The sequence below is a fragment of the Octodon degus genome, unplaced genomic scaffold, assembly GCF_000260255.1.
Source record: "Octodon degus isolate 3935 unplaced genomic scaffold, OctDeg1.0 scaffold00107, whole genome shotgun sequence".
NCBI classification, from domain to species: domain Eukaryota; kingdom Metazoa; phylum Chordata; class Mammalia; order Rodentia; family Octodontidae; genus Octodon; species Octodon degus.
In genome coordinates, this window is record NW_004524683.1 from 5,916,810 (window position 1) to 5,934,678 (window position 17,869).

The window sequence follows — 17,869 nt, forward strand, 5'->3', positions numbered from 1 at the left end:
CGCGCGGCCGCCCGCCGCCCCTCTGAGCCGGGCGCAGGGGCCACCGGGCGCCGCACACCCGACCCCCGCACCGCTGCGACCTCCGCAGCACTTGTCCCACCGCGCGCCCCCTGGAGTGCCGCGCACCCCTGGGACCCTTGCGCGCCCCGACTGCCCAGCATAACCCGAAACCCGCGCACCTTAGGATATCCGTGCTGCCCCAGCAACCCCACGTGTCCCAGGACCCCGTCGCAGCTCTGGGACCCCTGCGTGCCTGGGACCTCTGCGCGCTCTTAGATCCCCGGCGCTTGGCCAACCGGGCTGCGCGCCCTGGTGAGGGGCCCCGCCCCAGAGGGTCCCCCTCTTCCAACAGAACGAGCCCCGCCCCAAAGAGACCCCCAGGTCCAACTGGGACATCCAGCCACGTCCCAGAGGGCTCCTAGCATCTCGCGGCTGGAGCTCCGCGCTCCGAAGGATTCTCCGTAGCAGCTGGGGGCTACCCGCCTTGCTGAGGGGGCGCTTCCCTGGAAGGTCCCCGCTCCCCGCGGGCCCCGGCAGGATGCAAGCCGCCCTGGCGGGGCCACTGCTCGCCGTCCTTCTCGCCACCGCCCGCGCCCGCCCGCAGCCCCCGGACGGAGGACAGTGCCGGCCGCCCGGATCGGTGAGCGAGTGCCTGCCCTGCCACTCTCCTGCCTGCGCGCCCGCCTGGGCACTTCAGTTCTTGGGGCGACGGTTTGGGTCTTGCCCTTCTCCGAACCCCCTTCTCAGTGCGCCCGCACTTTCTCTGCCCTCTGGGAACAGCCTTGGACTCCCATCTCTTGCTTACATCTGTCTGCTGAAGCTCGGGATCTGAGATGGGGCGCTCCCTCTCTCCCGTTCCTTCTCCACTGGCTGACGTTCAGGCTTTCCTCTCGCCTTTGGTCCTGCTTGGACATTTCCGCTTGCTATGCCTTTTTTTTTTTTTTTTTTTTGTCTCAGCTCTCTCTGACTTGTATTCTGTCTTGACCCTGTGGTCCCTGTCCTCTTCTGACTTTATCTTCCTACGTTCCTTGCTTTCTGTTCTCCAAGCTCCAGCCAACCCTTTTGCCCTCTCACTTACACATTCTGCCCCTTCCCAGGCTCGCCTCTCTCTCCCTGCCCTCCTGTTTCGACCCAGGGCACACTTTCTCCCTGGTGCTAGTTCCCTTACCTTTCTTCCCCTGAAGCCCAGGCTCTAGCCCGACTGTCCAAGGGGCCCCTGTTTGTTTGGGTGAATAAAGGGAAGACTCGAGAAGAGAGAAAAAGCAAATGTCAAGACATGTTAGCCCAGTATTTCCTTGAGGGTCTAGGGATTTGGTCCTTGTAATTGTCCTTCTAAAGTCAGGTATCCCTTGATTTTCACTGGTATCCTTCACTTCAAGTATGTTAACACACTGGCAGGAGCCCTGAATTGGAGGTCAGGAGACCGGAGAACTGTGTTGTGGGGCCTGTGCACTGCCCTGTTAGCAGGGAATTAGTTGGCTTTGGGCAAGGTGCAGCTCCAGCAGCTGGTCCTGCGCAGAACAGGGGCCTTGTTAGCTGTGCAGCTGATCAGTGTATCACAAATGCACAGGGGCTCACAACTTTTGCTTGTTATCAAAGTAAGGAACTGTTCACCCATCTACACCCCCAACACATATTTTTCATTTGTTCCAGAACTCAGCAGAAAAATGTTGAATTTATCAAAGCTCTCAAGTGGTCACTGGGACTCCAGGGACTTTCTGGACAGAAAATAGCTTTGCCTACAAGAAATTATAATCTCCTCTTCATACCCCTCACTCTCTGGCCCTGATGTGGGCCTGGAAATGTGGACTTGATCTACATGCCCTACACACACACACACACACACACACACACACACACGGGGTGTGCCCACCCACCCAGTGAGAGCTTGGTCATAGAAAATGACAGAATTGGGGGTGCAGACCAGGTATACATCATTGATATGTAAAGCACCTGAAACACACCCAGAGTAATATATATTTCTTGGGATTCCCTTCTGTGAAATCCTTGCCTCCCAAACCAGAAATTGAGACTTTACTTGGCTTTGCAGGATGTTAAAGCACTTTCTCATCTGTGGTTTCAGTTGGTGGAGCAAAGTAGCTAACACCCCAGACCTGCCCTCCAAGAAGAAAACCGTATCCACCCTGATGAATGGGAAGTAGCTGTTGAAATAGGTGTGCTATTTTTAATAGGTGTTCTGCTTTCAAAGTGCTCTTGGCATGTATCTTCTAATGGTTGGATTTTAAAGTTATATGACTTCCTCCCTTCTTGCCAGAGCAGGACTCTTGGTCCCCCTCTCCCCGCCCTCCACACAAAACACCACTGGTGAAGGTTTGACTTGGCCAAGTCTGAATGTTCTCAGGTGGTACGGTGCAGTGCTTGGCTCTCACAGTGAAAGCCGGCCATAATGAGAGCTGCTCTTCATTGCCCACTTCCTCTGCCTGGCACTGCCCTGAGGGCTCAGGATATACACATCATGTCTTCTAGTCCTCCCAGAAGCGCCTGCTCTCACTTCATTTGAGGAAACTGAGTCTGTGGGAAGTGAAATGATTCAATCCAGATCTTTCGCATAAAAGATGATAAAGCCAAATTGGATGTGGGTTTTTCAGCTCTCTTCCCCTTCTCCCCTGTCCCTGTCTGTGCCGTCCTCTGTGCTCTCCTCTGCCACTTTCACCCTCACTGCCTGGCCTGTCTTCTCTCTCCTTGCAGCAGAGGGACCTGAACTCCTTCCTCTGGACTATTAGGCGCCATCCCCCAGCCTACCTGTTTGGCACCATCCACGTCCCTTATACCCGCGTTTGGGACTTCATCCCGGACAACTCTAAGGCAGCCTTCCAGGCCAGTGCCCGTGTCTACTTTGAACTGGACCTGACGGACCCCTACACAGTCTCAGCACTGGCCAGCTGCCAGCTGCTGCCCCCAGGGGAGAACCTGCAGGATGTGCTTCCTCAGGAGCTCTACTGGCGCCTGAAGCGCCACCTAGACTATGTGAAGTTGATGATGCCTTCCTGGATGACACCCGCGCAGAGAGGAAAAGGGCTTTATGCTGACTACCTGTTCAATGCCATCGCAGGCAACTGGGAGCGCAAGAGGCCCGTGTGGGTGATGCTCATGGTGAACTCACTCACTGAGACGGATGTGCGCTCCCGAGGCGTGCCTGTGCTGGACCTCTACCTGGCCCAGCAGGCTGAGAAGATGAAGAAGAACACTGGTGCTGTGGAGCGGGTGGAGGAGCAGTGCCATCCACTCAATGGGCTCAACTTCTCTCAGGTAGGCAATGTGTCAGCCTGGAAAGCCTGGCATCTTGTTCGTCTTCTCTAATTCTTGTCTTCCTTTTCCAGTTGGCAGCCAGAGCCAGGTCCTTTCTCCACAGGGAGAGGTCCTTTCTGGCCCAGGGCTGCTTTGTTAGGATAAGGGTAAACCAGTGTGTTAGGATCTGAGGTAAGAGTTTAGATGTTTGCTTCTATTTCAGTTGTTTCCTGTTGGGATATCCACTCTCCACCTGCTGTGCTTGCCTGAGCAGAAAGAATTTCTCTGGGAGCATCAGAGTGATCCAAAACAAAAAAAGGAGTTGCCAGTCTCTGTCCGGCCTTGCAAGGCCCTGTTGTCTTGGGAGCAGGGGTCTGTCAGGAGGCTGTGGTGTGGGCACATACCCTGGGCCGTGGGTCTGCAGGAAGAGACGCAGGGGGATGTGGTGCCTGGCCTGGGCTGTCAGAGGAGGTGTCACAAATCTGGCTTCTCTAAGCACTGGTTGGCTGTTTCGGGTTAAGTGCTACAGAATTCTCTAGGATTTGCTAAGCTCTGCCACCCTCGGACTGCCTCCTGAGAAAGTTAGCAAGGAGAAAGACTGGGAGAAAGTTAGCAAGGAGACTTTGGGGGTTAATAATTTCAGAGAAATGTGTTTGCTTAAGGGTTGACAGTTCTGATTTCTAAACTTCAGGGGCGGGGGCAGGAAAAAGGGAGGGGCTTAAGTTTAAAGTCTCTGGATGCCAGAGACCTGAACCAGTGAAATGTCATTAAAGGCCTGTCTCCATGGGCAGAGGTCACTCTCAACTCCCTGGCCGCAAACTCAACTCTGAGGCCCTGGGAACAATGAGTTCACATCTGTGCCTTCAGAACAGGACTGTCAATCCCTGGTGGGGGCTCCCAGGCTGGTAGCTCCCAGGCCTCTGAGTGAGGCCAAGTCCTGAAACATGCCTGCTCCTCATTAAGAAGACAGCCCCCAAAATGACCAGGCAGAAATCCTCACTACAATCAGACATGCCTACTGCTCCTGAGATGTTGCAACCTCTTCACCAGGGAAACCGTGGCAGAAACTGATCCCCCTTCCGAGATCCCTGGCCTTTGTTTTTCCAGGGGAAATGCAATATTGTCCCCAGGGAGGTAAGAAGGCAGATTGACTTGCCGGCCAAATGAAAGGCGGGTTTGTCGGTTCTCCTGCTGGCTCTCCCATAATTGTGGAGTCCTTACCCAGAGGGCCCCAGGGGCAGGAATATTGGGGCAGTTAGTCACGCCCCGCGGGGTTCTGACTATGCCTGACTCCTTCTCCACGGGGGAAAATCCTGCGTATTCTCTGGCCCGGTGCTGATTCCTCTGAACATAGCGGCACTCTCCCTCTGAAGTGACTTTTTCCCTTGCCAGGCTTGGGAGCTGATATTATCTGGGGTGGGAGAGCACTCACCGCCCATCTCATTTTGGAGGCAGGTTTGTGGGGGGCCTCTCTGCTCAGAGGCCTCTATATCTTTTTGAGGTTGGAGAGGTGGGGGATCCAGTGTCACTCTCAACACCCTCTTTGTACCAACCACAGAGGAATCCGACAAGGGCTGAAGGGAGCACTCGAGCCTTCTGGTTAAACAGCCCCTGGCTTTAATCTATCTCTCTTAAAACAACAAAACTATCTTTCTTTGGGGTCTGGAAATGCTGCTGTTCAACCAAATGAGGGCTCTGGTGGGGTGAAAACATTTGCTGTAAAGTGTGTGAGGTTATGTTTTAGGAAAAGTTCCTGAGAGCCGTTCATCGGCCCGCAAGGAGCCCGCTGACAGTCTCCAAAGCCCATGTTAGAAGATCAAACAGACTCTGATTTCTGTTTCAAAAATGCATCCATGCCATCACCAGCCTGGACCCACTCTTTTCAAATTGTTCTTGGGTCTGATGTCTCAAAAGGGCTGTAAAATGTAAGTCCTGAGTAAAAGAAAATAAGACTACTCTTGGTTTTCCCTAATCTACAGACCCTTCACCACCTGCCGGAACATCTGACTTCACCAATTTGTCCTGTTATCATTTTGGAGGGAGTGATGAAATCCCTCTTCTAACCCCTTGGGCAGCCTTGGGCTAACTGAAAAGGGAGGAATTCCAGAACCTGGGTAGATGGGTCGTTAGGGTTCCCAAAAGCCAAACTCAGAAATGCAACAGCCTTCTCAGTAAAATTGCATACGCGTATACACTGTTTGATATGAACATCTGTGATACATTATTGTACTGAAATATCTGCTAAGTGCATCAGATTTTTATTTTTTCTTTCCTCGAAGCATTACTATTATTGCAAAATATTTGGGTCGGGGGGTAGTGAGAAAAGAAGGCAAAAAGAAGGTTTATGGTAGTGCCTTTCTTGTTAAGGCCTAGGAGTTTAGTTTTAATTTTGAAATATATATATATATATATATATATATATATATATATATATACCCCCTCTGGACAGAGTACCATTGTTTTACTTGTTAAGTGGAAAGAGAGAACGTAAATTCAGGGCTTCAGAGCCTTGAGGGGCCACCAGAGTGTGGAAGACTGGGTAACTGCACAGCTTTCACCTCTTGGAAGAGCAGGTTTATGATGTTTTGGTCTCCGATTTTAAAATACAGTAAAAAACAAAAATACTAAATGAAAATGAAAATAAACTGACAGTGCTAGCCCCAGCATCGCCACGACTTTGCCTTATGACCTTGGACAAGTCCGTTCCTCTCTCTGGGCCCTGCTTTCTCTGTTTGTGAAATGAGACACCAGGATTAGGTCATCGTTCCAGCCTCTTCCAGCCTTGACATTCCATAGGAAGATTCTAATCAATTCCACGTGCAGGGCACCCTGCAGGAAGCTCTTTATACATTTCATTGAATTCTCACTACTACGTTAAGCCTTGCTAAGATGGGCATGCAGAAAGGGTGGATGACTTGCCCAAGGTCATGTGGCTAATAAGGAACAGAGTCCATCGGCTGGACTCTAAATGAACAATGTGTTCTTCCTGCCATCTTGTGTTGTTTCTTGACTTCCTCCTGTCTCTGCAGTATCCTCCTGCAATCTTCCCTTTACTTTCCTTCTGTTTTCTGTCTCCTTCTAGGATTGAGGACTTAGCATTTTATTTCTTGGCAAATTTGTACTTGTAGAGAAATTATTTCCTTGGACTATGAGGCTGGAGTGGGGATGGTAAAGGGAAGTCCTCTAAAGTTCTTCCTGATGTGTTGCAGACAGCTCAACATGGTAGGCTTGAGAGAGGAGGCTTGTCTGTAGTGTTGGGCAAGGCCCAGTGTCCCTGTCCATTCTGTGGAGCAGTCATTACCAGTTTTCAAAGTTGAGCTGATTTGGGAGAACAAGGAGTACCTGAAGAAGGAAGGTTGTGGAGAGGGTGAATGACGACCTGCATGTTGCTTCTGTGCTTAGCAAATCGTCTGAGTGGACTCCAAGGCAGGGGGGACGAAGAGCACAGGAGAAGCAGACGTGTCCTGCCAATAGCCCTATCCACTGCCCAACCTGTGCCGAACAAACTGAAGCTAGAGTAGAAAGAGTGACGGGCCACTGTCCTGGTGCATCTGGGATGACTGAACCTTAAGTCTAAAACTCATGATGTTATTGGACTGCAGCATCCAAGAATCAGCTCTGCCTGCTGCCTTGAGGGATTGGTATTGGCTGCACACTCTCTGTGGGCCACCTCTGTCCTCCCCCATTCACCCCTGTACAGTTGAGCACTGGATAAGAAAACTTCTAAGTTATATGGTTACCCAAAGTATGATAAGAAAACAGGACCCTGCAAGTCTGTATTGTGCCGTGTTGAAACCAATATGCTGCCCCTGTTCTCCAGCATGTGTAGAACCTGAACAGAGAGGCATGCTTACCAAGGATGTCAAAAATTTTTGTGAAGTTCTGCAACTATTTTGCCAGAGAAGGAGAAACTGCAAAATCATTTGTCAGGCTTTGTCTCTGTGCAGGGTGCTGCATTGCACGTTGCGCGTGTATTTTCTCTAATAGTGGTGGAAATGCTGCAAGGTATGTTGTTGTATCTATTTTAAAGACATAAAATGAGACTTGACAAGGTTAGGACATTATGGAGACAGACCAAGTGGATTTCAGGTTCTGACTCAGGTGTGGCCATTGCTAAAGTCTAAGCTTTTCAAGCATCTGAGAGATAAATCAATTTTGGTTGTTAATGATGTCATTAGCTGACCAATTATGGGTGGGGTTTGAGCAGGGGCTGTCTTCTTTTTATGCTGAAACAAAACATGTTGTTTGGAAAGAGGTCATAGAGGAGGTCCCGAAGATATCCTGGGCACCAGCTGCCTCTTGTGCAGTGCGCCCAGCTGTCCAAGGGACTACTGTGAGGATCTCCCCCTTCTGCACCCCACCCCGGATAGGCTAAGCTTGCACAGTTGCAAAAAGAAAGGCCTTCTCCATTGATAGCCAGGGCTTCTACATCTATACCCTGGGAGCCAGGAAGTATTAGTATGTATACAGGAAGTATTTGCAGAAGGAATGAATGAATGACCAATTGTCAGAAACCATGATCTGACCATTGAGCACTGTTGTATGCTAGAGGGAGGAGTCCCTTCTTGAACTTTAATGCACTCTTACAATGGCACAAAATATCAAAATCAGCAAACAGGGCGCTATAACAAAATACCTTACATTAGGTAATCTGTAAGCCATAGACATTTATTGTTCACAGTTCTGGAGACTGAGAAGTCCAGGATCCAGGTGCCAGCAGACGCAGTGTCTGCTGAGGGCCTGCTCTTCATAGGTGGGCCTTGTCTGTATCCTCACCATGGCAGAAGGGGAAAAGGATTAAATGGCTCCTCCAACCCTTTTCATTAGGGCACTAATTTATGAAGGCTTTGAATCCAGAGGTCCCCGTCTCTTAATGCCATTTCCTTGGGGTAGATGTCAACCTGTGAATTCTGGAGGAACACACACAATTACACCACAGTAGGAAGTTCAGATTCAAGGCACACAGGAGTCCGTACCCCACTTCCCGCCTTGTCTGTGTCTTGGAGCTACTCTTTTACCCTCTCTGGACTTAAATTGCCCCTTTGTCCCATGAGAACACTGGGCTAGAGGATTTCCAGTGCTGGCCCTGGTTTAGTTCCCTGATACCCTTTGCTGGCCTACACTATACCTCTTGGAGGGTCTCTCAGCCAACCCACCCTGAGACTTTGAGCCTGAGGTATCTGCCCTTGGTAGATTTGTCTTTGGCGGGCTGCTGCTACCTGCTTGTCTAGAAGGAAGCCTTTTGCTTTTGGTGGGTGATCCTGCTGCCAGTCTACAGAACAGAGAGCCCCAGACTGTTGCAATGTAGTCTTCTGGCCACCTTCCCAGGCTTTATCCTCTCCTTCATTACAGTTCCTGTCCCTCTTTGCTTCTCCTCCACACACTCAGCCAGAACCCCCTTGTGCTGTGCCAATGCAGGATCTGGAAACAGACACTTGGGCACTTTCGCCTATGTAGCTCATGACTTGAGAGGGTGCCTTACTTTTTTTTTTCCATAATTTTATTGAGAAACAAAGTACCTTACTTTTATACCCTAAATACATTTTTAAAAATGTATTTAGTACAGGGTTTACAGGGTCTACAGGGTCTCACTATGTAGATTGTACTCCTAATGATTCTCCTGTTTTCAGCCCCCAAGCGCTGGGATTACAAGTGCTCACCACCATGCCCAGTCTCAAGCGCCATCTCAGCGTGCCCCTGGGGATGGGGCCAGCATGGCGCACTGGGGATCAAACCCTGCAGGCGCTTTAGTCCGCTGAGCTATCTGGCCAGCCCTCTAAAAAGGTACATATTGTTAGTCCTATTTTACAGCTATAGCCCTGGAGGCAATAAACACTGGACTATTAGTCTGTCCCATGCCCTGGTTCTCAACTCTTCATGTAGAGACCCTGTTCTTCTTTTGTGTTCTTGCTGTGTCTGCCCATCTTTCAGAGCCATTCTCTTGAGTGCTTCAGCGTTGTCTAAGCTTCAGTGGCAACATTTAGCCTCCCACGGGGCTTCCTGTCAGATCCAAGTGCTCTTCTCAGATGAGGGAGAAAGCCTCCTTCCAGACAGCTGTGTACCACTGGTGGCCCTTAGGCCATGCTGAGCCCTCTCATCTCCAGGAGTCACCCAGAGTGAGAGCCCTCAATCAGGACTGAATTAGCTCAGCCTGGTCTCTGCCACAGCAAGTAAGTCCAGAACCTGGACTGGAAAGCAGCGTTCCTCTGGTCCCAGCTGTGCTTCCACTGCCCTTCATGGCTAGCACACCTCCCACACAGAGCCTTGTGACTGGAAGTATCCGCCGTGTGGTGTGGAAGTCCCTTTGGTGACCCCTGGGCACATGGACACTCGGATCCCTTTTGGACCTGAAGTCTATTTGCAGAGCACCTCCTGGCATGGCAGACTTTATCTGTCCCTCTCTATGGCTTGGTAGATTTGGGCCTTAATATCTGAGCCCAGTGGGGAAAGAAACTCTGAAGCAGGAGTGCAGGATGATTTGGCCACCTCCAGAGGAGGCAAGAGGAGGGTGAGGCTCTAAAGGCAGACATGAAGAAACCATAAAATCTTCTAGCCTCAAATCAGAAGTTCACAGCAAGGAGGCTTCCAGGCTTAGAGACTCCCCATCCATAAGCCTAAATCCTGAGGCTCAAGGAATCCAAGAATGGTGAAATCTTAGAACATTGGGCTCAAAGACATTTTTGGACTCGAAGGATCTTCATGTCATGAAATCCTAGCTTCTAATTTTCAGCTCATAGACACAGACTTCTAAAATCTTGGAGTTGGAAGGGACCAATTCTCAAGAATTCCAAGAAGCCCCATCTGCAAGCCTGTTGTCTGATCTCCTTCCCCCAACTCTCTCTCCAATTCCTGGCTGGAGAGAAAAAGCTGTACCGGCGGCAGCAGCAAAGCACTTTCTGATGGAGATAAAAATGGGAGCGTGCCTTTGTTAATAGTTCCCATTTGGACATCTCTCAAAGCCAGGACGAGGTCGCATGGTATAGCAGCTTTCCTAGGGAGGAAACAAGAATGCTGGCGAGCGCTGCAGCCTGCCAGGGACTGCTGACGTTCTTTTCCCCTTGAGTTTGCTTCTAAATATTATCCACTTCACTCCCTTTTATCTCCCACCACTGGCTCTCTGTCCACCCACTTAATCCACAGGCAGCTAGTGGCCCAGTCTGCAGCTCTGCGTAGCGGCTGCCAAGCTGTCTCTCTGGGCCTCTCCTCGAGGATCCACAGGCTTTTAAATCTGTGCACCGTATCCAGACTGCTGCCCCAAGCTTGGAAATGCCATTGCTTGGGCTAGGCCCCGCCCTCTCCAGGAATTTCCTTTTTTTCTCTTTTTGCTTCTGAAACCTGAGATTTTCAGAGCCCTGCTCAAAGTTATACCTCCTCCAGGAGGGCTTCCTAGGATGCCTCCAGTTATCATCTGTGCCAGAGGACTTGGTCCAGAGCTTGCCTTGGGGACCCAGCCACACACATTTTTTTCTCCTCTGAGGATTTCTTTGTAGCATTTTATAACATTGTTTCAGCAGTTATATATTTTGCTCTATTATTGTTACTTTAGTAGTCTTTCTTGATTCTAACCTAGCTCCAAAGGTGTTCACAACTGATTCCTAAATTGGACTGACTGTGTTCCACCTCTGAAGCTGGCCTTGTAAGTGTGTTCCCTGGTTGGGGTGTTGGCAGCTGTGGATGCTAAAGAGGAAAGAACTTTTGGCCTGTGCACCACAAAATCCCCTCCAACTTCACACCCAGGACCAAGTCAGTCCTTCAGCACTGTCTCCAGAACATTTTGTCAGTGTTTTGTAGTATTTGTCTCTGTTGGATTTGTCACTCTCAACCCTGGGATATTCATTGTTTTCTCTTGCTTATCTATCTGTCACTTGTGAACAAGGCCCCCTTCCCCCTCCTGTTCACTTCCTTGGAGCCCACAAACTTGCCCGAGGCTCACTCTATTTTCAAAGTTCTACTTTTATCTCTTGCTTGCTTGATCTGTTAGTCAGACTTTCCTGATACTGGACAAAAGACCTGACACCTGCAATTGAAAGGAAGAGAGGTGTATTTGGCTCACAATTTTATAAAGTTTAGCACATGGCCAGTTAGTTCCAAGGTAGGAACATTATGGAGCAAAGCTGCTTAGTTCATGGGGGCCGGGAAGCAGATTAGGGGAATCGTGCAGAGAGAAAGCAGGGGCCAGACACAGACCCCACGGCGAGGCCACCAGGACCCACTGAGGAGTGTGGCTTCCCAGCTCATGAGGCTCAGTTAAGCTCACCTGTCACACTTGGTTTGGGGGCTTGTGTGATGCTGAGCTGTACAGCTCCTCTGTCTCTTGTTCACTGTCACACTGGCCAGACCGCCACGAATTCATTTATGCTGTTTCTACTCCCTAAGAGCCCCTTTTCAGGTTTTATCAGCTGTCTAACTCCTCCTCTGAATTTCTACAGAGCCCCAAGGAGTGTTCTTGTTAAAAGCCTGGTCTCTTTAAGCAAATGCCACTTTACAGTGAGAATTTTATCCGAGGTCACCAGCTCACATTCTCCCCTCTGGGTCAGCAGTGTGGTTAGGGCCCAGCACTGTTTTGCAAGGATGGGTGAGCTGTACTGAGACCACACGGATTGCCTGGCCACCCTCCAGAAGAGCCTGAAGGTTGTCAGACTAAGCCCATAAAAGTCAGGCTTCCTGGGCCGTCTCTGAGGGGCAGCCTAGGACCTTGAGACACGTGCTTGCTGCCTTTGTACCTGCTCTTGGGTTCCGTGTCCTTCCCTGACTGATCCAGGTGAAATGGCCTTTTGAGGGAAACTGACAACTTCAGGTCAACACTAAGTCATCCTCCACTCCTCTGCCCTGGCCTTATCGCCTTTCCTTCCTGGGATTCTCTTTCTTTATCCCATCTGGGTCAAGAAGGGTGAGAGGGAGCAATAAAGTTTACTTTTTATTTGTTCTGGCCGTGTGATCCCGTATTCCCTGCACAGAGCTCCCTCTGTGCTTCCTTTATTCACAGCAACATCCGGGTTTCATTCTACCTTTAAAACAACAAGGACAACAAATCAGTCTTCAAGCCCGTGTATCAATGTGTAGACCCTGATTCCCGTCTATAGCAAAGCTGCCAGGCAGTCATCTACAATGACCCAGCATCTGTTCCTACTGGGTGACAGGCGTGAGCTGTGTACCACAGATAATAAAGAGAGTGGCAGCTCCGCGCTGACTCCCATCTGCTTCCTTTCCAACCAGGGATGGGACAGAGCAGCCTTGCCAGCACCCAGTGCAGGCAGAAGAAGGCATCTTGAGGCTCAGGGGAGGCATGCTCATGCTGCACACAGATCCCTAACTTCACCAGCCTCTAGGAGGTGGCCAGGGCTTCTGGAAAAGAAAAGCTAGCCAGGCCAAGGAGGAGGGACTCTAGGCACCGAAGACCAGAAGTGCTCATTGTAGGGGAAGAACCTAGAGCTGTGAGCAGCAAGCAAATCCACTTGGTGTCCCCCTGCCCGGCTGTGGCTGAGGGATGTGGCCAGCCTGGTGTCTGTCTGCCTAGTGCAGCAGCAGCATGCATGGTAGTGTCCACGTTCTTGTAGATCTTAGGCCTCGTGGCCCTTGGCGGCCACGGAGACAGTGCTCGTCTCCAGAGAGCTGCCCCTGGGCCAAGCTCAAGACACCTGGGCCAGCCACAGCTGCAGTTCTGTGAAGCCACTGAGGGAAGGTATAGGCCAGACCTCTACCCCACCCCACACCCCTACCCTACTCCAACCCCCCAATCTCTTTGTCCTATCCAGTTTAAAGGATTTACCTCCTTCCTTGCTATTAGGGCTATTTTAAGTTTTCCGGATAGCGTTATCTCCTGTGGACTTAATGAGCCCGGGAGGCCCCTTAGTAATTTAAGCCTTGGGTCCCATTTGAAAGCCCCCTTTTAGAAAAAGCCAGGGGAAAAAAGCCTTTTGGAAATCTCTTGCTCATCCTGGAGCTTTAGTTCACAGGGTTTCCTTTTCCGGAGTCACTTGACCTTGAGTTTGACAGTAGACAAAAGACTCATTGGCAATGATAATTCCATCCATTTGCATCTTGGTTGCAATCTCCAGAGTCTTTTACTTGTGATAGCTAAAGAAAAGGGCTAGACTGGTTTATCAAATCTTTCTTCTTGCTCTTTTTCTTATCTCTTATTTTATCTTTTTGCCAGTACAGCTATTGATCTCAGAAAGGGATCCGGATCTAGTAACTCAGAGTGCCTAGTATTCAGTTCCGGTAGGCTCCTGTACCTCTGGGTGAGTGCCCATGACATCCACGTATGGGACATTTCTGAGCACCCAGTCCTGGGCCTAAGATGCAGCTAGAGGAGCTGTGGGTTGGTCATGGGATGGATAAACCAAAGTGCTTTGTCCTTGTGCTTGATCTTGACTGGGATGTGTGGCTGACCTGGCTATGGAGTTCCCATCCAGAGGTCTGCTGGTGGTTTCATAGATAGTTTTATGTTCTTCTGTTTCCATCAATACAGTTTTCCTAAGATGGTGAAGAGAAAGATGAGCAGCTTTGGTTTTTGTTCTTGTTTTTGTTTTACAGTAGCTGGGATTGAACCCTGAGCTACATCCCCAGCCCTTTATGGTATTATTATTATTTCTTTTATTTTGAGACAGGGTCTTGCTAAATTACCTAGGTTGGGCTTAGACCTGGCATCCTCCTGCTGCTGCCTCCTAGAGTGCTGGGCTTACAGGGGCGTACCATTATGCTTGGTGAAAAGCAGACTGCTGATAGTGCATTTGCAGAGGAAGGGGGACTGTTAGGCAGAGATGCCAACATGGGAAAATGTAGAGGTAGGGGAAAAAAACAGAGGCTTTGCCTCTTCCTTTGTTGGCTATATTCCTTTCCTTTCCTATCCAAATCTCAAGACAGCCATTATTATTTAATGCCTATTATGTGCCAGGCCCTGCATTTATTACAGCAAATTCCTAAAAGGTAAGTATTACATTCCCCACTTTAGGAAAATCAAGGGTACATACTTTGTGTACAGTGATGGAGCTGGGTTTTCTGCTTAGATTTTTTGATGCCTTAAGAAATTGCACTGGCGTTGAAATTCCAGCTCCGCCTGCTTTCTCTGAATGGCTGAGATCTCTTTCCACATCTGAAAAGAGTGGAGCTCACAATTGGGTTTACTCTGAGGGTGTCATGAGACCTAAATGAGATGATGCCTATAAGCCACGTAGCCGAATGTGGGCACACTGTAAGAGGCGATGAATGTTAACTGTGGTGGTTTAAGTAGCGGTCACTTTAATTATTATTATTGGCCCACTTTCATGCTGTCTGTGTGTTGAGGTGAAGCCCATCCCATACAAAATATGGGTCTCGGTCTCTCAGGCTCCCGCATGAGGCACCATCCCGGGCAGCGATGGGCCGTGACTTGGCCCGGTGAGAACTGTGTGGTCTGGCCACCCAGAGCATGGCCGCTTGTGCCTGACCATCCTTGGTATGCAGTGTCTGACCGTGTTCATGTTGGCTGGGCTTCTCTGTGGTCTCCTGCTCATTCTTCCCTGGGACTGAGGACACACTGAAAGGAGAGATGGAAGAGTTTAGGCTGGAGACCCCAGTTTGAAGTCCAGGTCTGTCATGGGTAAGATCCTTCCCTGTTTTCCTCCGCTGCTCAACAGATAAAGCTAGATAACAGCCACTCAGTGTTCCTGGAAGAACCCGGCAGGCTAAAGCCCAGGGAGGACTTCATTAGCCAGCACTATATGTGCATGTATTTTGTCATCTGCTTCTCCCAGAGAGTGACTTCCTATCAGTATTTAGTAACCTGACTTAGCTCATCTGCTCACTTATTCTCGTACGTATTTGACAAGCTCTGCTGGGAGCAGTGCAGTATCAGGCCTGGATCGAGGTCTGGGGAGTAATTCAGAGCCGAATTCATGGAACTGGCTGGGAAAGGAGGGGTTGAGAGACCAGAGGGACTGGTGCCTCACTGCAGAGTGCCACTGGCTCTGCCCACTTCCTCCTCAATCAGGCTCTTCAGGAGATTCCACTCCATTTCACATGTGAGGAGAAACTGTGGCCTGGAGATGTGACTGCAGTACAGAGAGTTACACAGCCAGTGGATGCAAGGTCTGGAGTTTATAGCAAACAAGTCCAGCATCAGCCTGCACATCTAATGAAAAGAAGGTGTGGCATGGAGGGGGCGACTGGAGGCTGAGAAGGAAGGAGCTGCCCTTCTGAGGCTAGGAGTAGGGAAAGTAAAGTGTGGCAAGCAGGGGGTCAGAGGGGGAGGTTCAGGAATGCAGCTTCAATGGAGGTTGACAGTAGAGGCTGACCCGGGCTCTGGAGGCTCATAAAGGCCGCAGACTCCTAACAGCACCAGTGCAGGGGCAGGCCTGAGGAAATGGACAGAGGGCTCCCTAGCCCTGAGGGATTCCTATTACATTTGCCACAGTAGCAGAACACAGTGCCACTTCCCACCTGCCATGCAGTTGACAGTGTCATTGTTGAGTACCACCCTTGTGGCAACTATGGCTTTGCTTGGGCTGGGGTCATCCGGAGGTCATGTGGGTACAAACCGGGATGAGCCACTGCCCTTGCCTTCTGCGGGTTCTCTTGAGGTTGCTGCTGGTGTAATGTGGACAACAGACAAGCCTGTCCTTCAGAGGTCCTGGCTTGGCTTTGCAGTAGTACTTCCTGAGCTCAGTACTAGAGGAGCAGCGGTATCCCCGAGCTCAGGAGAAGCAGCAGGTATGAGGTAGGAAGCTGGTGGGGATTTGGGTCCAGCATGAGAACACGGCACTGCTGACTGGAGAGGAGCACCGATGGGAAGTCATGGGGAATGTGAGGAGCCGGCTGCAAAGGCACAGGATCCTGTCACAGAGGTCCCACAGTCGGGTTGAGAGGTATGAGTGGATCCTGGGTGCCTTCTGGGGTTGGGGCGCCTATCCCCACCCTGGGATCTGCAGTTCAGAATTTCTTCTGGTTGATAATTGGCTCACTGACTCATTCATCTGCTGGTCAAACTGACACACCTCATGCAAGCTTTTTTGGATGTTCTTAAGCTTTTCGGCTTCACAGCTGCCCGCGAGAGCCTTTCTTTCACCCGTCAGATGCAGGATGCACCCGCTGCTGGCACAGGGAGAAGGGTTCCTGCTTCTGGACCAGAAACTTAGGAGGTGTTTGCTTTCAGAAATCAGACCATAGAGTGGGCTGATAACTGCATGACCCCAGCTTACTACGGGCCTTTTGGGAGGGTGCCTGAGAGGCTTTTGGGAGGTTCCCCTACCCCCCAGTACTGAGGACTGAACTCAGGGCCTTTGCACAGAGCGACAGCCCCAGCCCTTTCATTTATTTATTTATTTATGATCTTGAGACAGGGTTCCACTACATTGCTAAGTTGCCCAGGCTGGGTTTGAGTTTGTGGTCCCCCTGCTTTAGCCTCCCAGAGTGCTGGGGTTATAGGTATGCACCACTAAACTTACCCAGTGACCTATTGGATGGCAGATTTGGAGAAATCTACCTGTTCACAGTGGGAGTGGGCAGAAGCAGGTGGCTGCTGAATACTCCTGAGCAAAAGTGGGAGATAGGAGAGTTTGTAGTCCATAAATAGAGTACTGGGTTGGGAGTCCAGCTGCATGTGTCCGAGAAGGCCCCTCCCTCACCGAGCCCCTTCAATGGTGTGAGATTATTTGGTAAACCAGAAACCGCATTCCTGCTGCTGCAAAGCCACTTTTTAAGCTGTCTCCAACCTCATTGGAAAATGGCATTTTATACTTTAGTGTCTGTTACATGTTTGTGTTCTGTCTCTCCTGTTAGACTGAAGGACAGGAACTCTGAGGACAGGAACTTCACCTAATGACTCTGTGTTGTCCCAGGGCCCAACTCCAAGTACACTTTCATAAATTCTCTGCACAACTGTGAAATTATCAGCCATATCTACATATCACCTGCTGAGAATACAGATGGGAAACGAAAGGACCCCAGTTGTGCCCACATTTCCAGATGGTTAGTTCAAGTGTCTCAGCAGCCACCTGCACGTCACACTGTAGTAGCCAGGTGTTCGCTTCAGGGGCTTTGGTCACTGAAAGCCTTCTCGTCCACTGGGACCTTCTCCTGGAGGTCCATGTCCCATTGTGTTCCACTGATCTGTATCCTCCATGTGTCCATAAGACTTCAACTGGGCCACATGATGGGTAAGAGCTGCTTCTCCTTGGATTGGTATGAGGATCTCCTCAGCCTCCCCTTCCTCATGCTTCTGTGTGTTTTCCAGGGCTTGGATTAGAGCTTCTGTTTGCTGGTCATTCTCTGATCCTCACACAATATAAATGAAAACTGCTAAAAGCAATAAATTCAAACCATGTGTGGGATGTGGGGAGGGCCTGGGGTGTCAGAGGTCCACAGTGCGGTGGCGTCAGTTCTGATGGCACCCGAGCTAATTTGTATATGAGAAAAGTAAACATTCAAAGCTATAAACAGCTTTGGGTCTTCCATCCTTGCTGGATCCTGAGGCATTTAATAGAAATACATGTTCTCTGTTTCTTATAAACATAGCAATAGCTTCTCTCTCCCTTTCTCTGTCTCCCTGTCTCCCTGTCTCTCTCTGTCTCTCTCTCTGTCTGTGTCTCTGTCTCTCTGTTTCTGTCTGTCTCTCTGTTTCTCTCTCTCTCTCTCTCTCTCT

The 17,869-nt window shown here is 50.1% G+C and overlaps 1 protein-coding gene across 3 annotated transcripts in view; it reads left to right on the forward strand.

Annotated features, from left to right (window-relative positions):
* Positions 1 to 13: 13 nt before the first annotated feature.
* The window catches only part of Trabd2b (TraB domain containing 2B), a 210,857-nt gene continuing 193,001 nt past the window's right edge, over positions 14 to 17,869 (forward strand). For all 3 annotated transcript variants that reach the window (XM_004639153.2, XM_023724216.1, XM_023724215.1), the window contains exons 1-2: positions 14 to 640; positions 2,710 to 3,270. In XM_004639153.2, the coding sequence (XP_004639210.1) occupies positions 539 to 640; positions 2,710 to 3,270 (663 nt within the window). In that variant the 5' untranslated portion in view covers positions 14 to 538. The remainder of the gene's footprint in view (positions 641 to 2,709; positions 3,271 to 17,869) is intronic.